This window comes from Antedon bifida, chromosome 5 (assembly GCF_963402885.1).
Source record: "Antedon bifida chromosome 5, ecAntBifi1.1, whole genome shotgun sequence".
In the NCBI taxonomy this organism is placed as follows: domain Eukaryota; kingdom Metazoa; phylum Echinodermata; class Crinoidea; order Comatulida; family Antedonidae; genus Antedon; species Antedon bifida.
Window position 1 is genome coordinate 5,628,025 of NC_136230.1, and position 27,048 is coordinate 5,655,072.

At 32.8% G+C, this 27,048-nt stretch overlaps 2 protein-coding genes across 3 annotated transcripts in view; both read right to left on the bottom strand.

Moving 5' to 3' along the window:
• LOC144843119 (vascular endothelial growth factor A-like) overlaps nt 1-19,456 on the bottom strand; it is a 126,648-nt gene extending 107,192 nt beyond the window's left edge. The window contains exons 1-2 of the mRNA XM_078699841.1: nt 19,376-19,456; nt 2,284-2,438 (exon numbers count right to left, since the gene is read on the bottom strand). The gene's annotated coding sequence lies outside the window, so the exon portion shown is untranslated. The remainder of the gene's footprint in view (nt 1-2,283; nt 2,439-19,375) is intronic.
• Nucleotides 19,457-20,013: 557 nt separating this feature from the next.
• LOC144843111 (uncharacterized) lies at nt 20,014-26,711 on the bottom strand. Of its 2 annotated transcripts, none has more exons than XM_078699824.1 (9): nt 26,586-26,711; nt 25,713-25,829; nt 24,865-25,064; nt 24,196-24,365; nt 22,906-23,055; nt 22,563-22,641; nt 22,108-22,189; nt 21,650-21,713; nt 20,014-20,909 (listed from the first exon to the last, which is right to left on the bottom strand). In XM_078699824.1, the coding sequence occupies exons 1-9, from the start codon at nt 26,646-26,648 to the stop codon at nt 20,572-20,574; spliced, it is 1,263 nt and encodes a 420-aa protein (XP_078555950.1). In that variant the 5' UTR covers nt 26,649-26,711; the 3' UTR covers nt 20,014-20,571. The 2 variants fall into 2 exon arrangements, with proteins under 2 accessions (XP_078555950.1, XP_078555951.1); XM_078699825.1 differs by having other exon boundaries at nt 21,650-21,709; nt 22,107-22,189.
• Nucleotides 26,712-27,048: the final 337 nt, after the last annotated feature.

Genomic DNA, 27,048 nt, shown 5'->3' on the forward strand with positions numbered 1-27,048 from the left:
CTTTAGGCCGTAGCCAGCAGTACGGTTGGTAAGGTTTCAACATGAACACTTTTTCAGAGGTCTTTGACAACCCTATGGGCTTAACAGGGATTGTCCTCTTTTGTCTCCCACTAATAATGAGTTTAAACCATTTAAACTTCTCTGTATCCCCCTTAGGTGGCCACATTAACGGGACACTTTGGTCCTGTAGGTTTCCCCCTAACAGGCTACAGTTTTCACTGTGCTCCTTTAAATCCAGAAATAGTTTTTACTAAGTGTCTCCCATAACTACAAATGAAATACATTATCAGTTATTGACGTGAATAAAAAAAATTAAAATCAACGCCACACACAGGGGTTCTTATCTAAACATGACTAACAAGCTATAAATATAACAATACAAATTGATGATTTACAGATAATGCAACAAAATAAAATATGGATAACAGATGTACAATGCTAATACGTGATGACGTCAATAAAAAACAAAATGTGACAAGTCTAGTCTTTGCGTGTATTGATTGACTGGCGGTTCGATATCTGAAGTAGAACGGATAAACTCACTTACCAAAGATAAGTGCGGTAGATATAAAGGACAAGTGTAATGCGAGTAGACTTTGTCATATTGTGTCTTAACACGGCTTAAAAGGAAAAACACATGACATACAGAGAAGGAATGCGAAAAGACAGTAGGAGGAACCAGTTATTTTGACCCTGGATTAAAGGCTAATCTTTTAAAATAAATCTGATAATCCAGTGTGGATTAACAGTGCATTGGCACATGCAAATACCAGACTAACAACTATTCAAATTTAATAGCTAGATAACAGTGATTTAATTGTTTGTTTATGAACAGTTAAAAACCTTTTAACAACGATTGTATCAAGATCATTAAATTAGACGAAGAGGATACTTATAAATAATCGTACTTGATATTTCAAATAATTTTTGTATTGTTACGAAATAGTTTTACCTAACGTATCAATTTTGGTTATGTAATTTTTTTTTTTTAAAGGCACTGCATGAAAAGGGGGTGTGTTCGGACCTTCTTCAAACCCTCCTCCACATCACCCATACGGGATTGCAAACATCAGTCAAGATAACTGCCCTAATAACAAAATCTTGTTTTTTCATTTTTTTTTACTTTTAATTAATGAATATTTATAACCAATATTTATAAAACTTTTACATAGTCATACTGTTGTAGTCCATACCATTACATCACCAAAAACACTAATATAATAATTACGGTTTTTTAGTAATGGATACGTCACCAGTCTTTTTTTTACAATTTCAATTACTGGATTTTTATAACCAATACATTATATATATATAACCTTCATACTCTCATACTGTTATACTATTCTATACCATTATACATCAAAAACACTAATATAATAATTACAGTTTTTTAGTAATGGATACGTCACCAGTCGTTCGCATACCACCTACGCATCTATTAATAGCATCCTTTAACAATACATTAACCTCATATTGGCCTCCATATGCTGTAACAGTTTTAATCATCAATCATGACTATTTATATTTATTCATTTAATATGAACAAACAACACCCCCACTTGTGTACTTTTTAATGTTTTTTACGTAGATTTTTAAATGAATTACGAGATGAGCTTAGTAGTGCGCTAAAAGCTGTAGCGGTGATAATAATACAGATCATTTATATCGCAGATATTGTGAAACAAATGTACTTTGATGCATGTTAGCGATTCGTGGACATTTGTTTTCCAATTATAGGTCACCGATTATTCCAATTAATGATGCTATTCAAAAAATATTAATGGTTTGTTTTGTGTATTAACTAAGGCTAAGCTTTAAATTATTACACTTTTAATATGATGTTTTCTGATATCCAGCTTTTGAAATGTATGTGTTAGATGATGAAACAACAATTTGATTTCTGTTCACAAGAACATCAATATCAGTGAAAAGACATAAACTCAGGTGAAGGTGGAACTTTTTCAATCATAGATTTCCTCACCAAAGGCTACTGATACTTTTGACCATTGTTCACAATTGGAATATTTACGCAGATAGATTTATCATGGTTTAAGTTGTGCCTAAAAGCTATATGGAAAAAAGTATCATGTATCGAGGCAATACTGTACATGACCGTTAATAGTGCCACCACCAAAATACCTTTCCAAGTTCTCGCTCTATTAAAGAAACCTCAATTTTTTTTCATGAATTATGTAAAAAATGACAAAAATGGAAAACATACAGTAATATTTTTTTCCTTTTAATCAAATTGTCAAAATCATTGGAACAAATAAACAAACTTACCTTACTGTAATTTTGATCAAAATTGTAGATTACTTCCTGAATCTACGTCAGTTGCATATTGCTGGGAGGCATTGTATTTTCTCTTGTTGTGCTCATCTTTGATAGTTTAATGACAGAAAGTTTCAAATCTATTTTTACCGTTTTGTATCACTTTTCTAGAAGAAACAATAAAATAAAAATAAGCCATAAATGCTACTGAGGTATCTACTCATCAAATTTCTTGTTTGAATGAAAGCTTAAGCTCTGTCTACACTAACAAACTTTATGTAACACAAAAATGTGATATGGCCATATATGGACATGATGATGTCATATCACTACCATATTTGTGCATCACACTTTTTGATTGTGTAGACAGAGCTTTAAATCAATAGCAGAGCAAATCATTGTAAACTTTAAATAATATGGGCTGGATGTGGTACATAAAATGAGACAAATTAGTTAGTTGATAATGTGTTTTTTAAACATGGTATAAGGATTTAATAAATATTACTAGGTGTGTAAAGTCTGGTAAAAACATAATCTGGAACCTTTTAAAGTATACTTAAATGAACGGTAACTGCTAGCTATAACCTCTATGTGACCTGATGGGGAGAGAGAGAAAGAGAATTACCAAATGCTACATTCGGCTGTTCCAAAGAGAATGCTTTGAAAAACACATTTTGTGCACAAATCTGCTGTTCTAACATATCTGAATGGCTTAAGAGGAATTAAAAGATGAGATGCTAGTATCGGTCTTGCGGGTTAGGAGGTGTACAAATTTTGGGTTAGTGCTATTACAATATAGATGATACAAGCCGCAATTAAAATATTAGTGGTCTGGGCTAGTAGTTTGCTATTTTGGGCTAGTAACATGTAAGCCTACAGCTGATTGAAAGAAACAAAGTTATATTGACTCCTTGTACTGTATGTTACTAAAAATATAATAATCATATATATAAATGAACAGCTTTAACCTTTATAGTCTGCATTCCAATCTATTTCATTAATCTTCTGTGGTCTCATCTTTTGTAACATAATTTAAATTGTACATGCACACAATTAAACACACTTATATAGCACTTACAAAGTAACAAAAACTTACAATGATAATAAAAATGGTCATAAAAGTAAAGTGATACATTGTCAAATATCATTGAAGAAACACAATAGCATAGAAAATAACAATGGGAATACAGTGTGGGAATTAGGTTATGTAATTAGCAATCACAAAAATATTTGAATGAAATGCAGTATGAGTATCTCCTGATCATCGTCTCTTTTCAAATTTGTATCAAATATGAGTAGCTATGAGGAAAATAGGGGGCACACTGTAAAATTTACAGACAGTTATACTTCTGGACGTTATCATCTTGATGTTTATTAAACACATCATACAGTGTAAGTGAACTTAGGTGACCCATGTTATTCAAATTTTTAGAAAATGAAAATGGTGGCAACAGTACTATAAGAAAGTTGGTTGAGCAAGCACATATTAAAATTTGAAAGAAAATCGTTGAATACTGATGTTTGTTGCACACATCAGAAGCACATCCCGGGAGAGTGTGTGGGTTGTGCACTCCTCCATTTTGACATACAGCTAAAATGAAATTATGAACTATTTTTATGTATGTAGACGACTATTAATTAATATTATATGTTAGGGCTCCCTCAGTTAAACTTTTCTCAATCCGCCGATGCCGCATAGCTGTAACATATCATATTCTGTACTAACTGTCTAACTGCAAAAATCTCTGAGACTAAAACAAATACTAGAACATACATTAAAGGAAACCTACTTCATTGCAAATTGGAGTTAGTCAAGAAAGCTATCACTACACCAATAAGCTAATGAGCATGTGCAGATTGCTTAGGTTTGTAAATTGAACAAAAAAAGGGATGTCTCTCTGAGTTTTAAGTTATTAATACAGCATACAAAAATCAAAATCTCACTGTTCGTAAGGTGTGAATAGCTTGACAACTATCCATTACCTACCTATTGTTATAAACACAAATGTATTGGAATATATTATTATGTGTGGGATACATTGGCCAATTGTCTGCTATTCCGGTTTACTGATTACACCAGATAATTAAATTTCTATAGAGCTTTACTTTCCCATGAAAGTTATATTAAAAAATAGGCTTCATATTATCTTTTCGATTCGGTGTTAAGTCACCTAGAACATGTCTATATCTTCCTTTTATTAACAACTTGAAAGCAGAAAGAATATGCTTTACATTTCATGACACTTGAATGATAAAGGAAATTAATTAGGTTGAGAAGTTGGAAAGTTTGCGCTTTAAGCCTAGCACTAAGTGAATTTTTCTTCGCGAGTCAAACATTTTCACAGAGAAAGAACAAAATTGTGCCATACTTATTATTTTCTACTAAAAAAAATTGTAATCATATTGATATTTTTATTGATAGGCTTGGTTATTTTAAGAGGAAGATTATGTGTTCACTTCTTGAACAGCCTGCATAACCTGTTTGATTAATATACATTTTAAATTGAAATTGTTTATGGCATGCTGACCTTTGTTTATATTTATAATTTATTGTTAACTGTTTTTGATGTTTTATTGTTTTATGTTTCGCCGTTGATATATCGCCGTTGGTTGTGATTGAATAAAATACAAGTAAATAATTGTAATTTTCATTTCAATCATGCATTGTTAGATAGAATTTTCAGTTTTAAAAATGGAAACAAATGCAGAGTGCTTTTGAATTGGGATTGCCATATTGTTAACAATTATATTTTCCATCGTTCGTTTCAGAAGAAAGTGTCCCCATAATTATATTTTCCCTCGTTCGTTTCACAAGAAAGTGTCCCCATAACAGGGGAATATGAATATGAACATGGGTATCCCAAATGAGGGGTTTTACTGTAGTTTTTACTTTTATTCCAAAGTTTCGCCAGAATGTATTGATTGGTTAATAGTAGTCATTTAAAAAAAAATTGAAGGCACTTTGTTGTTGTTCCTTCGTCACGCAACATTTAAGAGCAATTCGATATCAGCCAATCATAATTTGACTAGTATTCTTAAAAGATCTATTATTTATTGAAGCAAACTTTAAAGAGGACTTTAAAATGAATTAACCAGAAATTCCTAAGCCCTCTCATAATCTTCCTAAATTAAAAACTAAAATTGGGAATTAAGAAGAACTTGTAAACTGCCTCCAGGAATCATGCTATTCAAATACCACCTATTTAGATTAATCCGTTTTAAATTAAGTTAGTGCACATATTTTGTAGACATACTCTATGTAATGACTTAAACATAAACACTGTATAGTAATGTTTTAGAATATAATGTTATAGTTTAACTTTTGTTTCCTTGATGTAATTGTCAAGGACATTTAAATTTGTTTCTTTTTATGGCCTAAGGCCCAAATAAAGTATTTCAAACAAGTTAAGGAATAAGATGATTTTTTTATAAATAGAAAATTAAAAAAAATTACATATAATAGTCGACTAAAACTTGAATGAATTAACTAAAAAAAATGTTTTCGAAAATCAGAAACATATTACTGTATGTTGCTATCTATGTACTTAGCTTTTAGAAACTTATAGTACTGTCTGCAACAAAGATTAATTATCATTGGTCAATACATTAGAATACATTGTGATTGGTCAATACATTAGAATACATTGTGATTGGTCAATACTTTAGTATTCACTGTGATTGGTCAATACTTTATATAGATAACTATCATTGGTCAATACTTTAGAATACATTGTGATTGGTCAATACTTTAGAATGCAATTTGATTTGTCAATACTTTAGAATTCATTGTGATTGGTCAATACTTAATAATTCATTGTGATTGGTCAATACTTAATAATTCATTGTGATTGGTCAATACTTAATAATTCATTGTGATTGGTCAATACTTATGGAAACTTTATATAGATAACTATCATTGGTCAATACTTTAGAATACACTGTGATTGGTCAATACTTTAGAATGCAATTTGATTTGTCAATACTTTAGAATTCATTGTGATTGGTCAATACTTAATAATTCATTGTGATTGGTCAATACTTAATAATTCATTGTGATTGGTCAATACTTAATAATTCATTGTGATTGGTCAATACTTATGGAAACATTCATAGCATTATTAGATAGAAAAAGAAAATAGAATCCTAAAATAATGAAGCATATTTTCTTGCTGATTTAATCTTACATAAGTAACAATAACAATTAACATGTAAAAAAATAGTAACACATTACACTACATTATTACTTGTTGAAAAAGATGTCTGGACATTAAAACATGAGAAAATAATTTGATTAGATTATACTTGCATAGGTGGTGACATAAAAAAAAGCCCAAGGTTATGTGATATTAATAATTTAATTTCATTGGAATTACATAATTTGTGAAGGGTGAATTGTCTGGGTTACCAAAGTGCTTAAACATGCTACAATAAAATTTTATAAATTTATGTTACAAAGCTGCATATCATCTCAATATAATAAGACCATGGGAAATGGATCATATTTTCTTTCAGTATGTGTAACATTTTTTAAAAATTTCATTTCAAAACATAACTTAACAGAAAAAAGTGATTTGAACAAATAACTTTAGCATAAACATTTTTCCAAATTAAATACAGAGATTGGCAGTAAAAAATAAAAATCTTGTAACATTTGTAAATTCTCCAATCCCAGAAGAAACCAGACTTACAAATCTGCACTCAGTAAATATTTTCAGTAATACTGCTCGGCCTAGAGTATCCCTATTATAAAGCTCTGTCTACATTATCAAACATTATGTGAAAAAAAAAATGTGATGGGCCCATGGACATGATCATGTCATACCACTACCATATTTTGGTATATCACTACCATATTTGGGTGCATCACATCTTTTTTAGTCAAACTAGTTTGATAGTGCAGACAGAGCTTAAGTCTAAAAAAGGGCCAATCTGAGAAAAAAAATTCTCAATTTCTCAACTGATTTGTGTCATATATCCACCAAAAAAGATTTCCAGCTCATCTGGCATGGGGAAAGCTGCCATTTTGGATTTTCAAAAATGGCCACCATAAAATACAGATTTTTGCTCATATATTATGATCGAAGATCCTAAAAATTTCTATAAATCAATTAGCTTAAGCAACATACAAACTAACATAATCAAATAGTTTCGTAAACATGCAAAAGTTAACTCAACGTCGTTTAGCCATCATAGCTTTGATTACGTTGACAAGATAATGGTTTTTAGATGACCTTTTCTCGTTTCGTAACAAATAACCTGTCAGGTTTCAATCTTTAATCGCGTTTACAAGGCATACAAAAACATATCTTTGATTAGTAAGTTGAGTGATATGAGCACCTTTAAGTAGTTTACAAAAGATCGCCGAACTAACCTTTTGAACTCTGTGTATGTTTTAACCATTTCTGACGAATGCTATGAAAATTAATATTACAAATTTAGGCTGTCAACAATACTGTTGAACATTCTTCCAGCCGAAGCGGTTTGAATATTTGGCTAATGATATACTATTGAGGTACAGGTATTTAAATTGCAAATACAGACTTCTAGTTGTTTTTCAAGCTTGTTCTTTATTTATATTGTCTCACGATTTTCTGAGTTTACCAGCCTACATAACAGCATATATATACCTGAATTATAATCACAGTAAGAAACCTTCATATTGCAACAAAGTGTCCCCTTAATATGGGTTTTCCCTTCATATGGGTTTTCCCTTAATATGGGTTTTCCCTTCATATGGGTTTTCCCTTAATATGGGTTTTCCCTTCATATGTGATTTTTTCCTTAACATGGGTTTTTTCTTAATAGGGTTTTTTCCTGAATAGCGGTTAGCCATACTGTCTCCCTCTTATTAATAGGGGTGTCCTCTGAATAAGATGTCCCAAGAAAAGGTTTTAATATGAAGATGTGTCCCTGCTTTTCAAACATAAAGAATATATATTCATTGTTTTCTGAATACAAATTTTGTTTTCTAAGATTTTAAAAATACGTAAATTTCAATTGATTATCTAAAAATTAAAATATCATGTTATTAAATCTGTATTTCAATTTCTGTAAACTCAACTAATTTTTAAAAAACATATTTGTTTATAATGACGGTCATAAACATAGAGTTTGATTTCATTAGAAATAGAAGGCACGAATAAAATGTCCGTTGACATTTCCTTTGCAATTATTCACAGCTTGTCATTTTCTGACATACGTTTTTGTGATTGATTAAAAAGTATTCTCACTTTATTCGATAAAGCCATAGGCACTCGCCATTCCAAATTTACAAATTTGTCATTATAATCCAAAGTGTAACACAGATGTCATCAGTATATTATATTCTTAAAATTGTAAACATGGTACTGAAAGAATCAGTGACCTATATCTTCTGTGGATAATACATTGAAACAAGGGAAGCCAACCATGCAAGTGTTAAAATGTATGTATGTAAGTGTTTCTGCCCCTTACTATATTCAAGACCTATCGATTTACCATGTTGATATATTGGTTCTCGTCAGATCATCGAAGTTAAGCAATGTTGGGCCTGGTTAGAGCTTGGATGGAAGACCATCTGGGAATATCGGATGCCGTTTATGGAGCTAGGGTCCCATTCGGCATTTGAAATCAGCACTGCTGACTCTTATGGCAGCCCCTGCATCTAGTATCTCAAGACGTATTGGCCCATGCCTTTCCTCTGGTCAAGGTGGGAACTGGACAAGAGAAGCCCTTGATCAATGATAGGACCAATCAAGGTGCTTAAACAGTCCTGGCTTAGTTTCATCTACATTCAGATGAATGTAAAACTTATTGAAATTGTCGTTCGCGACAGACGTCGGCAAATATCCATTTATCAACCTTGCCGTTGTCTTTATCACCCACTGATAAATTCACTATGCTTAAAACAATTTGGCAAATTTCACTTCTCGCAGAGCATTTTCCGTTGGAATGCACTATACCTCATTGTATACGCAATTCGTCTACCTTGAAACAGTTTAAATCTGTTCATACAACCCACCTTGATTGTAAGCGCTGTGACCTTTTGGCAAAGAGCGCCTCAAAATGTTGTTGGCTGTTGTGTTGTGTCCCCTATTCTGGGGACAGTTTGTTAGGTCCCAAAGGCATTACATGTTTTAGGATGCAAACTCCATCAACCATTTCTGGCGAGAGATAATTTTTTTTGATAAAGACATTTACTATCAAATTATGAGTTGACATGTTATTGAAATATAATATTTTAAAAGCTACCCAATTATAATGTAATAACATGTCCACCTACACTTTTGTTAATTATGAAATTTTTTCACCCACTCAAAAATTGAATAAGTAATATTGTTGTATATATTGCGGTTTACACTTTATATCAGCTACATTAATTATCTGATTTACCAGATAGATTTAAAAACATTATCAGTGATAGAATTAGTTGGTTTACTTTTTTAGTCGTGAGGTGGTTTCCCGAATGATCGTAAAATCAAAACGGCACTAAGTATGACCAACTAGCGTTCTTGTCACCAACTAGCCATCCATTCATAGAAGTACTGATGTAGTAGCCTATCTGTACAGCGACTATAAAATGTGACCCAAGACATGACTAACAACGACTTTTAGTTGATAGAAGATTGAAAAAATTGTTAAGAAGAATTACGTGGATGTTTAATTATGTCAGTAATGTTTACATACTAGGCATATTAACAGTAATGTTTGTTAGTATAAACAATTTTGAGTTAATAAGATATAAGGAAGAAAAGCAAAGAGACTATGGAGCGGCTATTCCTGAATATACAATACTAAGTATCGTAGTTTGAAATTCAACAACTTCAATATGCTAAATAAGTTGTTGTCACTCTGTTAGGGACATGCATGGACGCTGAAAGGGACAAGTTGGTGATCATCTCACAATTCAAGGATAAATTATTTAATTTGGAAACAATGATTTTACCAACTTTACGCTTTTAATCCATTCCGTTTTTTACAATAAAAAACCACAGCTATTAAATTAATAGTTTATTCAGCACCTGCGATTTAATATACAGTGAATATTTTTGCCGAAGACAACTGGAAAACATGTGAAAATTAATTAGACTTTTCTTTTTATAAATTTCGCAATTTCTCTGCACAATATTTTGTTAAAGGTTTGAATAAAAACATATTGCTGTATGAATATGAAATAAGGAGTTTATTCAACTCCAACCCAGATACACAGTTTACTATAATACAAACAAATGATTGTAAACAAAATGTTTATGTTAAACCTATCAATAATACCAAGGTTATTCCAATAATATTTATATTAATATCCATTTTCCTACTTTTAATGTGACCAATAACTATATTACTGATTTCCTCATAACCGGAAATTCATCATGGACTGCTATCTTTCCTAGAAGTCATAATAATTTGTTGTAAGCTTCTTCCCTTTATAACCTGTCTTTATAACCTGTAACACTATAAAATCACCACCGTCATGATTATTACATCATATACCATTCTAAGTTTAGCAAAAAACAAACCTTTTATTGTGTGGCAGTTCTGGTAAAATTTGCTTTACATGCAATCAACCCACTCAGCAATAAATGAGTTGACCTGTATGTTTACTAAACTAACTTTTACCCAAGTATAACCCCTATTAAGGGGACACCAAAAAAAGTGTTTCCTTAATAAGAGGGTTGCCTGTTAAATTTTCCTTCATGCTTCCTCTTAAGCAGTGTAAAAATAAAAGCAAAAAAAAAAAGCTCAATGTTTTGGTTTCATAAAAAAAAATATCAACAAATGCTTAATCTTAAAATTGTAACATTGCATATTGTATGTTTTTATATAACTTTTAACATACATTTTAAATGTCTTTTTTTATATATTGTAAATGCTATTGTTGCCTTAAAGATTGTCCATCTGAAAAAAATTTTTTTTTAATATTTTTCATTGAATATGTCATTTTAGTGTCACATATTCACTTTGACCAAAAACTGGATCGAAAAAAAAAATTATAAAATAATATAATATAATATATAAAAACGTAAATTAAAGCAAAAAATACTTAGGTGGTCTGTCAATGAGTTTTTGGTTAAAATCAACCTTTTATTTTGTCTTTTTACAAGTGAAATAATTGGTTTTTTTTCGTTTTTTTTTCTACAGAAGTGAATAACTTCAAAATGGCCTTTTAAAAGTCTGATTTTATTAATTTTCATTTTTCATATTTTTGGGGACAATACATCTTTAAAGGTAAACAAATTTCAAATTCATTTGACAATAAAGTACAGTAATCTTCTTTAAGCAATGTATTTGACTAAAGGGGGCAGCAGATAATTTTTTTATAAAAAACTTTCAAATAAAGGCTGGGGCAAGACCTGTGTAAATATTCTTGTACTAGGGTACTGTCATCACCATGTTATCCTACTTTCACAATATCATTTACATTTTCAAAATATCTGCTACAAATAACTGTCATATTTACCTAAATACATCATTGATATGATTTCATTTCCAGCGGTCTACTTATAGTTTGATTTAAAATACTTAAATATATCAACTCGTTTTTTCCCCAAAAATATTACAAAGTGTCACATTAACCTGCAAAATCAATGACTGATAAAATTTCCATTTGACACTGATTACATTACCCTACTTTCAAACAGAAAAAACATTTTTTAAATTAGATCACCTATATTATAAAGTTAACACTTTTCATTTTTTTTAAAGTGAAAAGAAGATTTATAAAGTTTACTAATAAAAAAGCATTTAATAAATGTGCTTTTACAGATATCTTATAATGATATATCTTAGAAAAAAATTAATACAGTATATAAGATTAAGGTAACAATACATTAGGCTCTTGCCCTTTGACAAGGTGTGTGCTTTAAAGAACCCAGTTATTCTATTCAAAGTAGGAAGCTATCTTGGTTATTTAGGAGCAAAAATTGTGCAGAAATGCAAAAAAAATTATATTTTAAACCTATTTTGAAATAAACGGTTTATTCGGCACTATGCAGCAGAAACAGACTCCCTAAATATTTCAGTATGTACACTACATGAATCTCAGTTTACAATTATTCTGATATATTAATGGGTTGTGTTGGTTTTAACAGGGGTTAATATTCAAACATGTTTGTGGTAACATTAATGCTGATTGACAAATGTAAAATCCGATACCACAATATTGCTGAATGTTATTAAACAAATAAAAAATATGAGCATTCTCAACCATTTATTTTAGTTTAAAGTTTTCAGTAAGGGCATTAGTTGTCCTACAAAATGTTTCACAAGATGTTATAATGTGATTTATTTTTTGGGTATCACGCTATTGAATAGTTAACTAATTTTCACTATGTTTATTATTGGGTATCACCCTATTGAATAGTACTAATTTTCACTATGTTTATTTTTGGGTATCGCGCTATTGAATACTACTAATTTTCACTATGTTTATTTTTGGGTATCGTGCTATTGAATAGTACTAATTTTCACTATGTTTATTTTTGGGCATCGCGCTATTGAATAGTACTAATTTTCACTATGTTTATTTTTGGGTATTGCGCTATTGAATAGTACTAATTTTCACTATGTTTATTTTTTTTTTTTTTAACTATAAGATGTTTAAATGATTTTGATTTTTGAAGTTTTTATATTGTCTGGTGAGATGATTTGGTTTAGGAAGGTTGCCTTACCGTACAGTATTTATTCAAATAAATGCTCTACTTTGAATTATTAAACAGTGTTTAAAAGTTTTAATGAGAGGCAAACTACTTGTGCATTTACTGTACTACTTTAAATAAAAAATTGCACAGGTGTCATCCAGAGGGTACAAAGTGTCATCGAAAGGGTACAAAGCGGCATCCAGGGGGTAACATGGTACCATTTCAGTTCTCCTCCTCACTTTCGATACTGACCAAAGAAACCACAAAATAATTTATTTTGTTTATGCAGTCTGCCCACTCCCATAACCTGTATATGCCCCTAAAACAAACTTATGCCCAGATTTAATATTAATTGTAGAAAAGCTCTTTAATCGATCGTGTAGCATTACTGTTAATTGCTAAATGCAAAATTTGATACAATGAATGCGGCATAACAGTTTCTATGTGGGCACTAGTTGACCTGAACAATTTTCAGTAAGGTTTTGATTCTGATTTGAACTCTCCTCCTCTCTTTGATGCTGTCCGACAAACCATTTGCTTTACATGCAATCAGCCCACTGAGCAATAAATGAACCAACCTGTATGCTTACTAAACTAAACTTTTACCTACAAAGTAAAACCCCTATTAAGGGGACACCTTCAGGACCAAACAAGTATTCTCTTAAATGGTCCCATTAATAGAAGTTTGCCCTAAATAGGGATGTACCCTGAATAGGAGTGTCCTTAAGAAGGGTTTAACTCTTTTGAACAAACACTATAATACCAATTAGTATCAGGAGTATCTTTATGGGGGGGAGGTGAAGCATGTCTTACAGACTGGATGTCCGCACCCAAACTTCAGTATAACAAATGCATGCTAACAGAGCCAGTCTGTCTATTCAATAAAAGTCAAGTGGCCGAGCAGTTAAGGCAGGGACGCCGCAAATCACTCTTCGACCATTGTTCTGGTGGTAGAGAAAGTCTTCTCAGATAAGGACTTAAAACTGGCTTGTGTGCACTTTAAAGAACCCAGTACATCTTTTGTAAGAGTTAGTTACCCGGTGTACTGGTCCATTCAGCCCCTGTCGTTGTGGTCAGATGAACGGGCGGCGTTTGGTGGCATGAAGAGACCCTTAGAGGAGTAGAAAGTTGTGGTATGTCATCCACACCTGTGCGCAAGTCGCATATTATCCCCATTTACATTTACAATAAAAACATACAAAACTACATACTGGTGTCAAAAGAATGTTTGCCACTTTGGTACTATTTTCCCCCAGTTTAATAGTCACATTAATGTATAGGGTTACTTTACAGGTTAGGTTTTTAGTTGATCATGTAGTGAGTGGGAACTTTTCTGCCTGCCACAAATGTTATAAAACCTCTTTTTCCTTCTACAGCTTGGCATCTGTGAACTAACAAGTCTTGTGTTAGTTGACACACATTTAATCAGGGTTGATATTTGTAAATCATACAATTATTTTTAAGGTTACATTACTGTTGATTGAAAAATGTAAAACATGAAACAAGAATTTCATGTGCATGCTTTAAAACAAAGACAATTATGAGCACTTTGATTTTGATTCAAAAAGAAGTATGTAGGTGCATTACTGATCAACAAAATGTTTAAAGGAGGTTATGATTTGTAATTATATATAGTTATAAAAAAATGTAGTAGGCCCTTCTCAAGTTGCAATTTCAATTCATTTTGTTCGCATGACACTCGCAGATTTCAACAAGTTTAAACTGAAGATCACAAAGAACAAATAACAAAAATAAAAAGGTAGTTATTATAAACTTCACTTCATAGTACATCCATCTGATTAATTTTGTTGAGAACTTTGAATTTTAAGTATGATCCGTGGCCTATGAGGGCTCAATGGCTAAACCCAGGGGCCCCAGAGCTTATGGGAGCCCCTGAGCAGTGCCCTGAGGAAAAAATAGGCATTAAAATATGTCGAGGGCATTTACAGTTCCTAAACCAGGGGCCACATGCCTCTGCGTTACGCAACTGATTATGCTCTACTTACCTATCTACAAATTTAATTACATGTTCATTTCACAATTATCACAGAAAAAATTTAAATTTCTAGTATGGCATGACAATGTTGACAAAAACATCTACATACAGTTACGCCTTTTGACAACAGAGGTCAAGAAACACAACAAGCTTTTATAGTCGAATTCCCAGGGGTGGCATAAGAGTGGGGTTCAAGAATGAGGGGAACTCCTAGTCAGGGAATTATGCCCTGACAAATGACCTTGATTAATAGTTTTAAATATCATTTTTCAGCATACAGTGTGTGTTTGTGAAATGCTTTCAACATGGTTAATGTCTTTCTTCATGGGTTATTAAAAAGTGTCAAAATATGAAATTAATGAAATTTAAACTGTCAAACTTGTCTGATTCTTTATAGGTGGCCAATAGGCTTACATGGCAGCTATGATGGTACTGTATGTTGTTACTGGGTGTGATTGGATTCAGACAAGAAAAAAGTTATTCTCACATTTTAAGATTTTACATTTTTACATATTTTTATAACTTTTCTACTGTGTGCTATCCCCTTTTTATTGTACATTGTTTGCAGAATTTGTCAGCATTTGGCTCCCTTCTTTATTTGAATGAATAAATATACCCAAATATAAATTTGAATTTAATGTAAACAAAATAAATCTTAATTAATATTTAATGATCAGGGATGTAACTTGAGAGGTCGATGATGATGGGTGGCAAAAAGAAAACAGTAGGCCTATTTTCAGGTACCCAAAGCAGGGGGAGGATCCAGAATTATAGATTAGATTGCAACAAAATAAAAATAGTCATTATTTAATTTTAAAAAAACAATTTTAGGGGGAGGGGGTTCTAAAGCCTGTTTGACTGCAAAGTGTCATGGGTTGCGGATATGGGTGAGTTTTCAGGAGGGGTAGAAAACTCAATTTGGATGTCTAGCACAAATACAGTACATCCATGATTTTTATGGTAAAGCCAGTGGCCCTATTCACCAATCACACTTAAAAGTTAAAGTGAGATAAATTTCCTTTGATTATTAAATATCACTTAACTCAAGTATTTCTCTTAAATTAATTGTATTCACTTAGATAGGAGATTTTTTTTATTTTAACGGTAAGTTTTTCCCTTAGCCTAAGTGTAATTGGTGAATACGGCTGCAGGATTTGATGTTATCCTACTCCAAAAATGTGATCCTCAGACATATTTAGAACCTAGGAAGAAGAAAACTTGGAACATAAAACATCAGACCACCTTAAAAACACAACATGTTCATTATTCTATACAGACAGATAGACTTTAATATAACATTTCTCAAAAACACATGCCGTATGTACACAGTCCAGCAGTGCGTTGGCCTGCTTTAAAACTATCAATCATTTTTTACATAAATTTTACACTAATGACAGACTCTAACCTTTGCATTTTACGCCATATTATTCAATCATTGAAAAGGCCACATGAGTGGAAAACGTGCAGAAAACACATAGGAATGTGAAGCGAGGGTCTCATTTGAATGCTTGTAACAGTTAAAAGTGACACCAAGATGCAACTACTCCCAGCAGGGCCAGGCTTTATACGATATGCTTAACAATAATTTGATTATTTAAAAATTGATGATTTACAGCTAAATAATGGTATAGAGATTACGAATGGTGCTTTTTATACTGTGTTTAATATTTATCCACTCAACACAACTCTTGACAACACAGAATAGCCTATAAAAAATTGCAACTTAAAACAACAGACAAAATAAATAATGATTGAATTAAACTAACGGACATCATCTTATTAGTTAATCATATTAGAAATATATATGAATATATATGCAATCCTAACAATGCTTAACAATAATTGTACTATTTAAAATTGATGATTTACAGCTAAACAGTGGTATAGAGATTTTGAATGTTTAATTTATTATTTTTTATTTACTCCACCTAAACCAACTCTAAAGAAAAACCGAATAGTCTATAACAAATGCAACCTATAAAGCATTAGTGTAATCAGTGCAAGTTTTTCATCATGTGGTTTAGGAAGAGAAAGAGTACCAAATATTGGGTTTGCGGTAATTATAATAACACATAAACACTAGACTTGCCCCAAGTCTGTATTTATTGTCTTTTTTTTTTATTTATTTGTTTTTATTTCGACCGCGATTTTTGTCTGAAAATACATACTTGAAATCGATTTGCAGACCGCAAACATCCGATAAGAATTACGTAGGTTATCATACCGTATTTGGCTATATGGGGCGGGCGGTATGTAAATATGGATTTCGAATCAACCAATGATCGTTTTGTTTCAAAATGAAAAACATCGAGTACATACAGTGCTGAATGTACGATCGAGACTGAACAAACTGAAATATAAAATCGTTTTGCCAAGTTGTTTTGTTTATTAATTGTTTAGTCCTGGCCTAGGCCTCCTTCGTAGGCCTACTCAACTCGTACATATGACCTGCCAAATAAAACGCCAATAAGGTACATACCACCACCGACCGGCACACAACAGGGCTACACCACACAGAACAGGACAGGGTCTGGGTGGGAATTAAATCAAATTATCTCCGCATAATAAGTGATCCATTCAATGTTTGATTTGCGGAGAAGCTAGCCTATCATATCAAGACGAGTTTTCATGTTCTCTGTCTGGAGCCCAGACTACATAAAATATTGTGTTGTTGTGCCGAGGCCTTTGTACTGTATACTCTTATCTGCTAAAACAAGCTCGCATCATTTATGCAGCTTTGGGCCACCTTCTAATTTAAAGTATGCCGATTTAAAAAATGTATATAGAGGCCAAACTGCTGAACATGCATATTGCTAATATCAGGTCACAGAGAGGTTAAACATACACGTCCTACAGATGCGTATCAGTGTTGTATGATTCTTTCAATTTCTATTCAAATAATAATCATCATAACATTTTATGATACTGACGACGGCCAACAGAATGTAAAATTAAGTCTACATTATAACAGGTGACAGAAATGTGGAGGTGAGGTATTTTTAAAAAGAACATACCACAGGTAAATGATATGCCCCTTGACAAATTTATCAAGCCAGGTAAATTCTAAGAAGTTTCCACGCAAGGTTAGTCTGTCTACATACCTGTGTCTATAACACAAATTAGTAAACACATACAATATATTTGACAAATTATCTTTTTAGTTTTAAATCATTTTTGGTTGTAAAAATGACATAATATTTGATTCATTTTATATATATACAGTATATTATTATTATTATTATTATTATTTACTACCTTATTTCTCTTTAATTATGAACTTTGTACTGTATTATTTATGTATATTATGAAGGAAATAAATATTATTATGAAATAAAATGATGAATGAAAAATCACTGTTTTATAGTAATCACTTAACTGTTGATTAAAACAGGACAAATTGGGACATACCTATTCAGGGGACACTTTCCTGTGAAAAGGGGCAATATATATTTATTAAACAAAAGACTAAGGCCACAATTTGGAAAGTACCGAAGCTGTCCCCTTAATAGGGGTTCTTTATCTAACTGTGCTGCTTATTCAAAGTTCCTTATTTAAATTATGAGCTTATAATTTGGAGAAAGCAACACATGAAAAATTGTATTTATACATTGTTTGTATTACAGAAATGGAAATTTGTTGCGAGTTAGAAAGTTATGAATCTATAGAGGGCAGCAGATAGGTTTATTAATATATCACATTAAACCAGTGATATGTAATAGCTGAAGGCTGGATGGCAATCTTTTAATGTTATCGCAGTTCAAAAGTGATTCTCCATGGAGAGGGAACCAACAAGATGGCGGCTGCAATCGACCAATCAGATATGCCCTGCGCAGTACGCACTACTACGCCTGTGTTGAGCCTATATGCGTGAGAACGATACGCAACGCAGCGTGTTAAGCGTATAAACGGAAACGCATTCTATGATCCTCGTATACAAAAAATGCTAGATTACCAAGAAATTATTCATTCTATTGCGATTAACAATAATTATATTTAATTTTATAAAAACTTCACTGTGCTTTGACAAGAATGTGTTGTAATTTAGGTGGTCTTAATGTATTATATAAGATTATTATTTGTTATATTAAATAATGTTTTTGAACACATTTACGGCCGCCATCTTGTTGGTTCCCCCTCCTCCAGCTGTTGGAATCACTTTTCAGTCTGGAGTATGCCCTCTACTAGCCAGAAATATAATAAGATAAATGTGATTAAAGACTAAAAAACTTGTAGAATTAGTTGAAGTATTTTAATCTGCAGTTTTTAATTTAAGCTAATTACTATGATTGGCTAGGCCTAGGCCATCATCACCCCACACTTAAATCTGAGGATGCACCATGAGATGGGATGCTACTGGATGCTATTCTACCTAGAAAAGAAAAGTCTGGTGGTTCATTCAGGTATCATCGGCCTACAAGTTTTAAAGTACAGTATATACTTTACTGCCAACTTAAAAGAATATATCATAAACATATACATAAATAATACTTACCTAACTGCGATCAGATTTTACAACAAAACAACCACAGCGAAATTACACATAAAATCTGACCACCTGTGTGTAAACTTTTTTTTATTTTATTTAATGGTTAGTGCGCCCTCTTTGCAACCATACTACTATTCCGCGTAGAATTACCTAATCGTCCTTATTTAGACCTACTTTACTGGATTTTTACAGTTATTTTCCATCACATACACCACTTTGAATAGTTTAATAAGTTCAAAATGTTTTTTCAAGAAGTTAAAGAGTTAATCAAATCAACTGAACCGAAATCTCCTCCTCCCCGGCCGTCCGGCCGGCTCCTCTCCCAGCTGAGAACCGACCTCGGAATCGTCTGCTTCTTGCTTTGCATAATACTACAGTCAGTTGAGTATTATATTATAACAATGTGATACAGTATATTGTAACGTCTTCTCATCTGCGATCAATTTAAATATAAAATGATCAGTATTAAATTACTTTCCAATGACACCATGGATGCCCATGTTAAGTTTATATTGTTTTCGGCTTTCCCTTGACCAAATTTTGGGCAACCCTTCCACTTTATGTTTTTGAAATAAAAACATATAATAGTAAAATTAACAAGAGAACTACCACAGCGAAATAACACAAAACATCTGATCACCCTGTGTAAACTTTTTTTATTTTTATTAATGGTTAGTGCGCCCTAGCCTCAGTCTTTACAACTCGTACTATTCTGTAGAATTACGTAATCGTCCTTATTTAGACCTTAGACCTGGATTTTTACAGTTATTTTCCATCACCATACACCACTGAATAGTTTAATAATGACTTGTTTATTCAAGAAGTTAAAGAGTTCATAAATCAACTGAACCGAAATCTGTATTTGCTGTGTTTCTCCTCCTAGGCCTACCTCGGAATTTTCTGCTTCTTGCTTTGCATAAGGACTACTACAGACAGTTATTGAATATATTTTAACATCTTCTGCCGCGACCAATTTAAATTCGGTAGAAAACCATCTGTCTGCCAGACAATATTAGTCTGGGTTCTAGACGGAGTTTAGATATAATATTAGTAAAAACATAAATATTATATAAATACAGACTTTGGGAAAGTCTAAAACAATACATTTAACTCAACTTAACTTAAGCATAGAAAAAATAATGCTTAAACAGAACCATTTTTAGGTATAATTGGTCTTTTTATATAGTGTTAACGCATTGTACTCAAACTGCCGTTTCCTCTTCGTTGACTTCAGTATCTTTCTGTAGCTTTAAAACGTATCTGACCATGATGTCTAATGCGTTGTAGTGTTCGATGCGTTTAAGTTCGGGCAGGAACGCGTCTAGCCTAAAATCGCAACGCGAATCCTTGAACTTCAAAAGGCTTAAAAGAGGATCAGAATCACGTTCAAAATTGTCCAACATTCTGCCGCGTACTTTTAGATTGCTACCCAGGTGTTTCCAATTCTTTGTTCCGGTTGAACATTTTGGGTTGAGTTCAGTTGAAAGGTTTTGAAGTATCGCAATGTTACAATCCATAACAGTCTTATTACATCGCTTGTCTGCCAAATAAAAAATTAGGTTTACACATGTTACAATTAGTACATTTTACACTATTGTACGGATTGTTACAAGGCTGTCGACCTGCGCGAGCCAAACCGAGCTCTGTACACTAATCAAACTAGTTTGAACAAAAGTGTGATATGCCCAAATATAGTAATGAAATTCCCAAATATGGTAGTGATATGACATCATCATGTCCTTATATGGGCACATCACATTTTTTATCACATAAAGTGTCCTTTATGTCCTTTTCTCTGAGTCTGACCTATTCTAACTATAATTTATTCTAACTAACTATTCTAACTCTGTTGTAATTGTATTGTGGAGTAGCTTTACGTCAGGGAGCTCAGTAATTGGTCAAATGTTTTGCCCTACTCTGACGTAATTTGTACTTCGTACTAAGTACATTTGAGAATACTTGCGAACAATGTACTTTATAAAGTACAAATTACGTCAGAGTAGGGCAAAACATCTGACCAATTATTCTAACTCTATTTAAGATCTCAGATTAAAATGCCAATTATTGCACGGTTTCGGAGAGCCATTTCATGTGTTGGAAGCCAGTTATTCCGCAGGTATAAGCTATCAGATTTGGGCTATGATCGACTGTATTTACAATTACTCACGATTTTCCGTTGTAATTGACTATGATAAATACAATACAAGATAGATAGGCCTCAATCGAAAAGGGATTTTTTCATTGTAAATTATTCAAAAACTGGTTGTGATGTCATCATACCTTTAGATAATATTTGTGTTGCTTTCTCATAGCGATGTTTCAACTCTTCAGGTGGAAATTCTACCTGTAAATCACAACAAATTGAAATATTTAGAGTTACAATGTTTATCTACATGAATCGGGGAAATTAGGAAATGTGTGTCACGAATGACGTCACAATTCGCGTATTGGGATACAGGCTCTGTCTACACTATCAAACTTTATGTGACAAAAAATGTGATGTGCCCATATATGGTTACGATGACGTCATATCACTACCATATTTGGGCACATCACACTTTGGTTGTCAAACTAGTTTGATAGTGTAGACAAAGCTTTAAAAGATACCCAAAATAGATTTATGGAGTACGGTACTCCATGTTCTATCTATGGAGTACTCCATTCAACCATGGAGGGAATTATACCTCCATGATCTAACCATTTAAACATCTCCTCCCAAGTTTATATTGAATGCCCACCTCATCTGTTATGTAACCACTGCTTGATCGTGATATTCTCGTCTCGTTTTCGGCGTTGACAGCCACAAAGGGAGACGTCTCTCTGAAGAAATAATACAAATATAAGGCCTAATTATTAAGAGATAAATCGAGGATAAATTTGGGACCAGATACGGTAATATAGAATGGCCTAAAAAATGGTCACTCCAGGAATCAACTAAAGGATTGTCACCAGGACAGAATCTATTGTGTTGTTGTATTTGTTTAATACATATTTGCACAAATAACAATTGAATGTCATTTAGTCCAATTGAATGTTGATTTAAGGTTAGGAATCAGTTTGAGCTTTGAGTTCTATAAGTTATACCATGGATGAATGAATCGTTTGATGTCACCGTCGATACGTATCCATTCAATAATTCATGGTTATACCATGGAGAAATAAGTCTCCATGGTTATACCAAATGTATACTTACGTAGTATCATGGGTATCCGGACTTTCAGTGTCTATTTGCACGGCGGTAGTTTGTCTTTGAGTGCCAGGTTCGACATCCGCTAATATTAATCAGAAAATCAAAACAATAATTTCATCAATTATTATATAAACAAAACCAGTAATGTATTGGTTATTAATAATAAACATAGTGTTCGTCTGCATCCTCCATAAATTGTCATAATTTTATTTTCAACTCATTTTGATTTTTAACTCAATAAAGAATTAATTGATTTTAAACAATTATGAATTAATTGATTTTTGTCTTGTTTTTTTATGAAAAGTAACATTTATGTAAAATAAACCAACTTTTTTATTTCACTAACCTTCTTCATTTGTATCTGTGGTTTTCCAAAAGGTTCTTTTTCGAATTCGGCATAGGGTGGCAAAAATAGCTATCACAAGTATTATCACCACCGCCACTAATAGGCCTAATGTCCACCAATAATGGTTATGTGCTGTGGGCTCAACTGAGTCTTTGAAAAAAAACAATGATCAATTTGTCAATTATCACAATCTAACAGATCTAAATATTAGAATCAGTGGCATAACGAAAGTGGGGTGGGGGTGGGGTAACTGGCTAAACCCAGGGGCCTCGAAGCTCGAGGGTCCCCACAGCAGTTCAAAACAAAAGTTGTAGGCCTAATTTAGTAAAGCAAACAAAGTATAGAATGTTTTGACGACTTGGTATGATAAACATCCAAAACCAACGCCCTATGTTTCAATTGGTTGCTATTAAACCATAATGACTCTGGTCCATTTTTCTGCTGACGTTATAAAATTCTAAACGTTCTAAAAATGAATAACCTTATATCTGTAGTGTTTTGTAATAATAGAGAGTAAGTTTACTTTAGTTAGTAGTCTGGGTTCCAGGCGGAGTTTTGTCTTAATTTTAGTAAAAAGATCAATATTTTTGCACATATGGCGTTTCATACGTATACTACTTGAGCTTGTTATTTTCAGACAAAAATCGAAATAAAAAAAAAACAATGAATACAGTAGACTTGGGGCAAGTCTATTCAGTTAGATTCGGACCCACGACTTCGTATTGGATCTTGGTGAAAGAGTAATGCTCAATGCTCACCAATGACTAATGTCCTCATCTATCCTATCCTTTTGTGGTTATAAATAATAACAGGTAAATCAGGAATGTTTTTGCTTTGTCGCAATTGTAAAAAAAAATCCATCAGTGGCAATTCTCTTTATTCTAACACTGTACAAATATAATAATGAATAGCCAGTTTGATACCGTTAGTTACAGTTTTGATGACTAATCAAAATAATATATTTATAGCCTGTGTATGTTTTTGTTTCTGTGCCCTGGATATGTGTTTATTCCGGATGTCGTTGTTTGTGGTTTCTCACCTGATCGACCGGAAGAATATTTCGTAGTGGTGTGATCTTTTCACGCATGGAGGTATGTAATATGTTTCATGTGACTATTTTATGTACCCTGGAAATTTGTGACGTTGTTTGTTACCTGCGACTACGCCGGAAGTGCATCTGTCAAGTGGCGTGATATCTTCATAATGACATCAATAATATATTTAGCCTTTGTTTGTATGTGCCTTGAATATTTTTATTTCTGGGTGTATTTTTGTTGTTTGTTTGCTTACCTGTGACAGAAGTAGGTCTATCCTCTGTCGCATCTTCTGCCGTCGGTAGTGGCGTTATGTCTTCTTCGTGTGACGTCATTGTGCCTTTTGTTGTAACGGTTGTCTGATTGTCTGTCGTATGACAATTAGTACAAGGTACGCACGGTGATGTGGTATTGAAACTAACGAACCTGAAAAAGGTGTCAAATACGAATTACGTGTTTTTCTTTTCTTTTTTTTATATACTGGGTAACCTCTTCAGTCAAAGAAAGACTGGTCTCAGAGGGCCCAATTATGATCAGTGGCTGTGTGTGTACTCTAGTACACCGGGTGGGGTAACCCTCTCCCACTACTCGTCTCGAAAGATGTGCACTAGGTTCCTCCGACTAGGTTCTTTAAGTGCACACGGGCTAGATGTGTACACTGGACCTAGTACGGTTTATAGTCCTTATTCGAGAAGACTTGACGTGTAGAACTTATTGACATTTTTCATCGGTCTGTTTCTATTGGTTCGGTCAATCTGTGGGTGCGGAGTTGTTAGATTAGAAGGGAGAACGTATCAATCAAGGACCTCTTCTTTACTAAACCTGAGAATTGGTATAGGCCTATATTGAAAAATTATGTTTTAGATTTATGTAGGTCTAATTGTAAATGATGGTCTTCATCATTGATATAGGGAGAGATACTTACCCTGGGAGACAGTCCCCACACTTCGCATCATGTGACGTAACAAGTTCGTGTGAACAGCTCTTTACTTCATGCCGATTCAGAGTACTGCATTGTGTACAAGGGGCACATTGACCATGGCCATGTTCCGATTGAAATTCACCGATTTTACAATCCCGACACTCACCACTTAATCCTTCAATTCCGTACCCACACGGAAATATCTAAACATGAAAGAAATGATTTTTTTATCTGGGCTGAAAATGTGCTTATCTATTCCACATACCGATTCAATGCATGGGGTGGATGTACACAATTTGTGTAGGTCCTGGGCCTCCCAACCCCCACCATACGTTTAAAACTCGCCAAACCCCGGATTAACTACACAATAAAATAAATTGTTAAAGCATTGCAGGACACAAACACAATTTGTTAAAACAAATAGACATACATTTCCATTCTTACCTAGCGCTATTAGACTACACAACAATGAGTTACAAAGATAAGTCATTAGGTCTTTTGTATTTTATATTGCTTGATCAGTTGTTAGTTCCATGTTAATCATGAATGTAAATATTATGTATGTATTATTTTGTTTGTGTTTTTCTGCCAAGAAAACAATTATCATTGTACTATATATGAATGACTTAATAAATCGAATCTGAATCTGAAATCTGTTTAATCGGACAATATGTACACAAAACCACCCGCAACACCACCTCCTACTACCACCCCCCCCCCCCACCCCACCTTACTAAAATGACAAGGAATATAATTTCTTATATACATTATATTGAATCTATTTATTTATTTATTTAGGTTTACACCTTTAAATCGGTAAATAGATAAAATTGAAAACAAAAATATCTTACGCCAGTATATTCAGTTCCAGGCGGACAGATCAGACATCGCAAGCATCGCTGCTTTTCAATATCCCATAATACAGACTTAGATTGACAATTTGGATGCAAAGACTTCGCTAATGAATACTACAAAAGTAACAATACAATATTACCATAAATCAACATCATTTACAACAATCGTAAATCCATTCCCTTACGGAAATTTCCATCAACAAATTTTATTTCTTTTATTTCAGATATTAGAAAAGAAAAATACAATACTGGAGGTATACAAAGGAAAGTAAGCATTTTACAAAATCGTATACATTCCTAAATATAAAATATACGTCAGTATAGTTTGGGATTAAAAGTGCCCACCGACCCCAGCCGTCGATTGTTTCACGTGAACGTGTAAGCCACTATACCCTAAATAACGGGCTGTCATAGTATAATGTACACCACATCTACAATCCATCTGCACGGTAATTTGAATTCTTTTTTACAATATCATAGTTGATTGTTAATTAAAATAGTAACATCAGTTTCGTTTCATTGATTAAGGCCAATTTATATACAGACGAGCGATAACGCTAAGCGTACTGCCGCGTAGCTTGTCGGACGTAGAATCTGTATCTATCCTGAGCGGAAACTGCCCGTCCGCTCCGCGTTGTGTGTAAATGGTCATAATAAATAACATAGATTCTATATTTTTATTACCGTTACCGCTCGTCTGGGTAAATTGGCCTTTATGCATACAGTGAGGACAGAGTAGAGGAGTGAGATGATACAACGGATAAGAAACATACAAGATTTTTTTTTAAATTAAAAAAAAAATAAATAAAATAAATATGTATAAAATAATTAACAAAATAAACAAATTTAATATAAATATATTCTACTTACCGGTACTGCATTCATAAAAATCATAGTAAATACAAGCATAACAAACATTTTGTCAACGTCCATTAAATTCCGGCGGATCCCGTATAATAAAATTCCACCGCCACACGTTTACAATAAACAAAATACTATATTACTTCCGACAACTTATCTATTCATTTGTATTGCTATTGGTAGTTGGTAAAAATCACGTGCGGAAATTCATGAATTAAAACACCCGTGACTCCCTTGGTCGTGCGCCAAGGTTTTGTGGTGGAAATTTCCCGGCCTTTCATTATAGTCAATTATGAAAAAATAATACAAATAAGCATATACAGTAAATATTTAGCAACTTCATCATGGAAAATTTTTAATCTCATAAATTTACTTTGTCAATTTTAAATACTGATAGCCTACATTTTGTGCAAACAAATTTGGTTAATTACGTATATAGTACCCAAGTACCTAGGTTACCTCAATGTGGGGT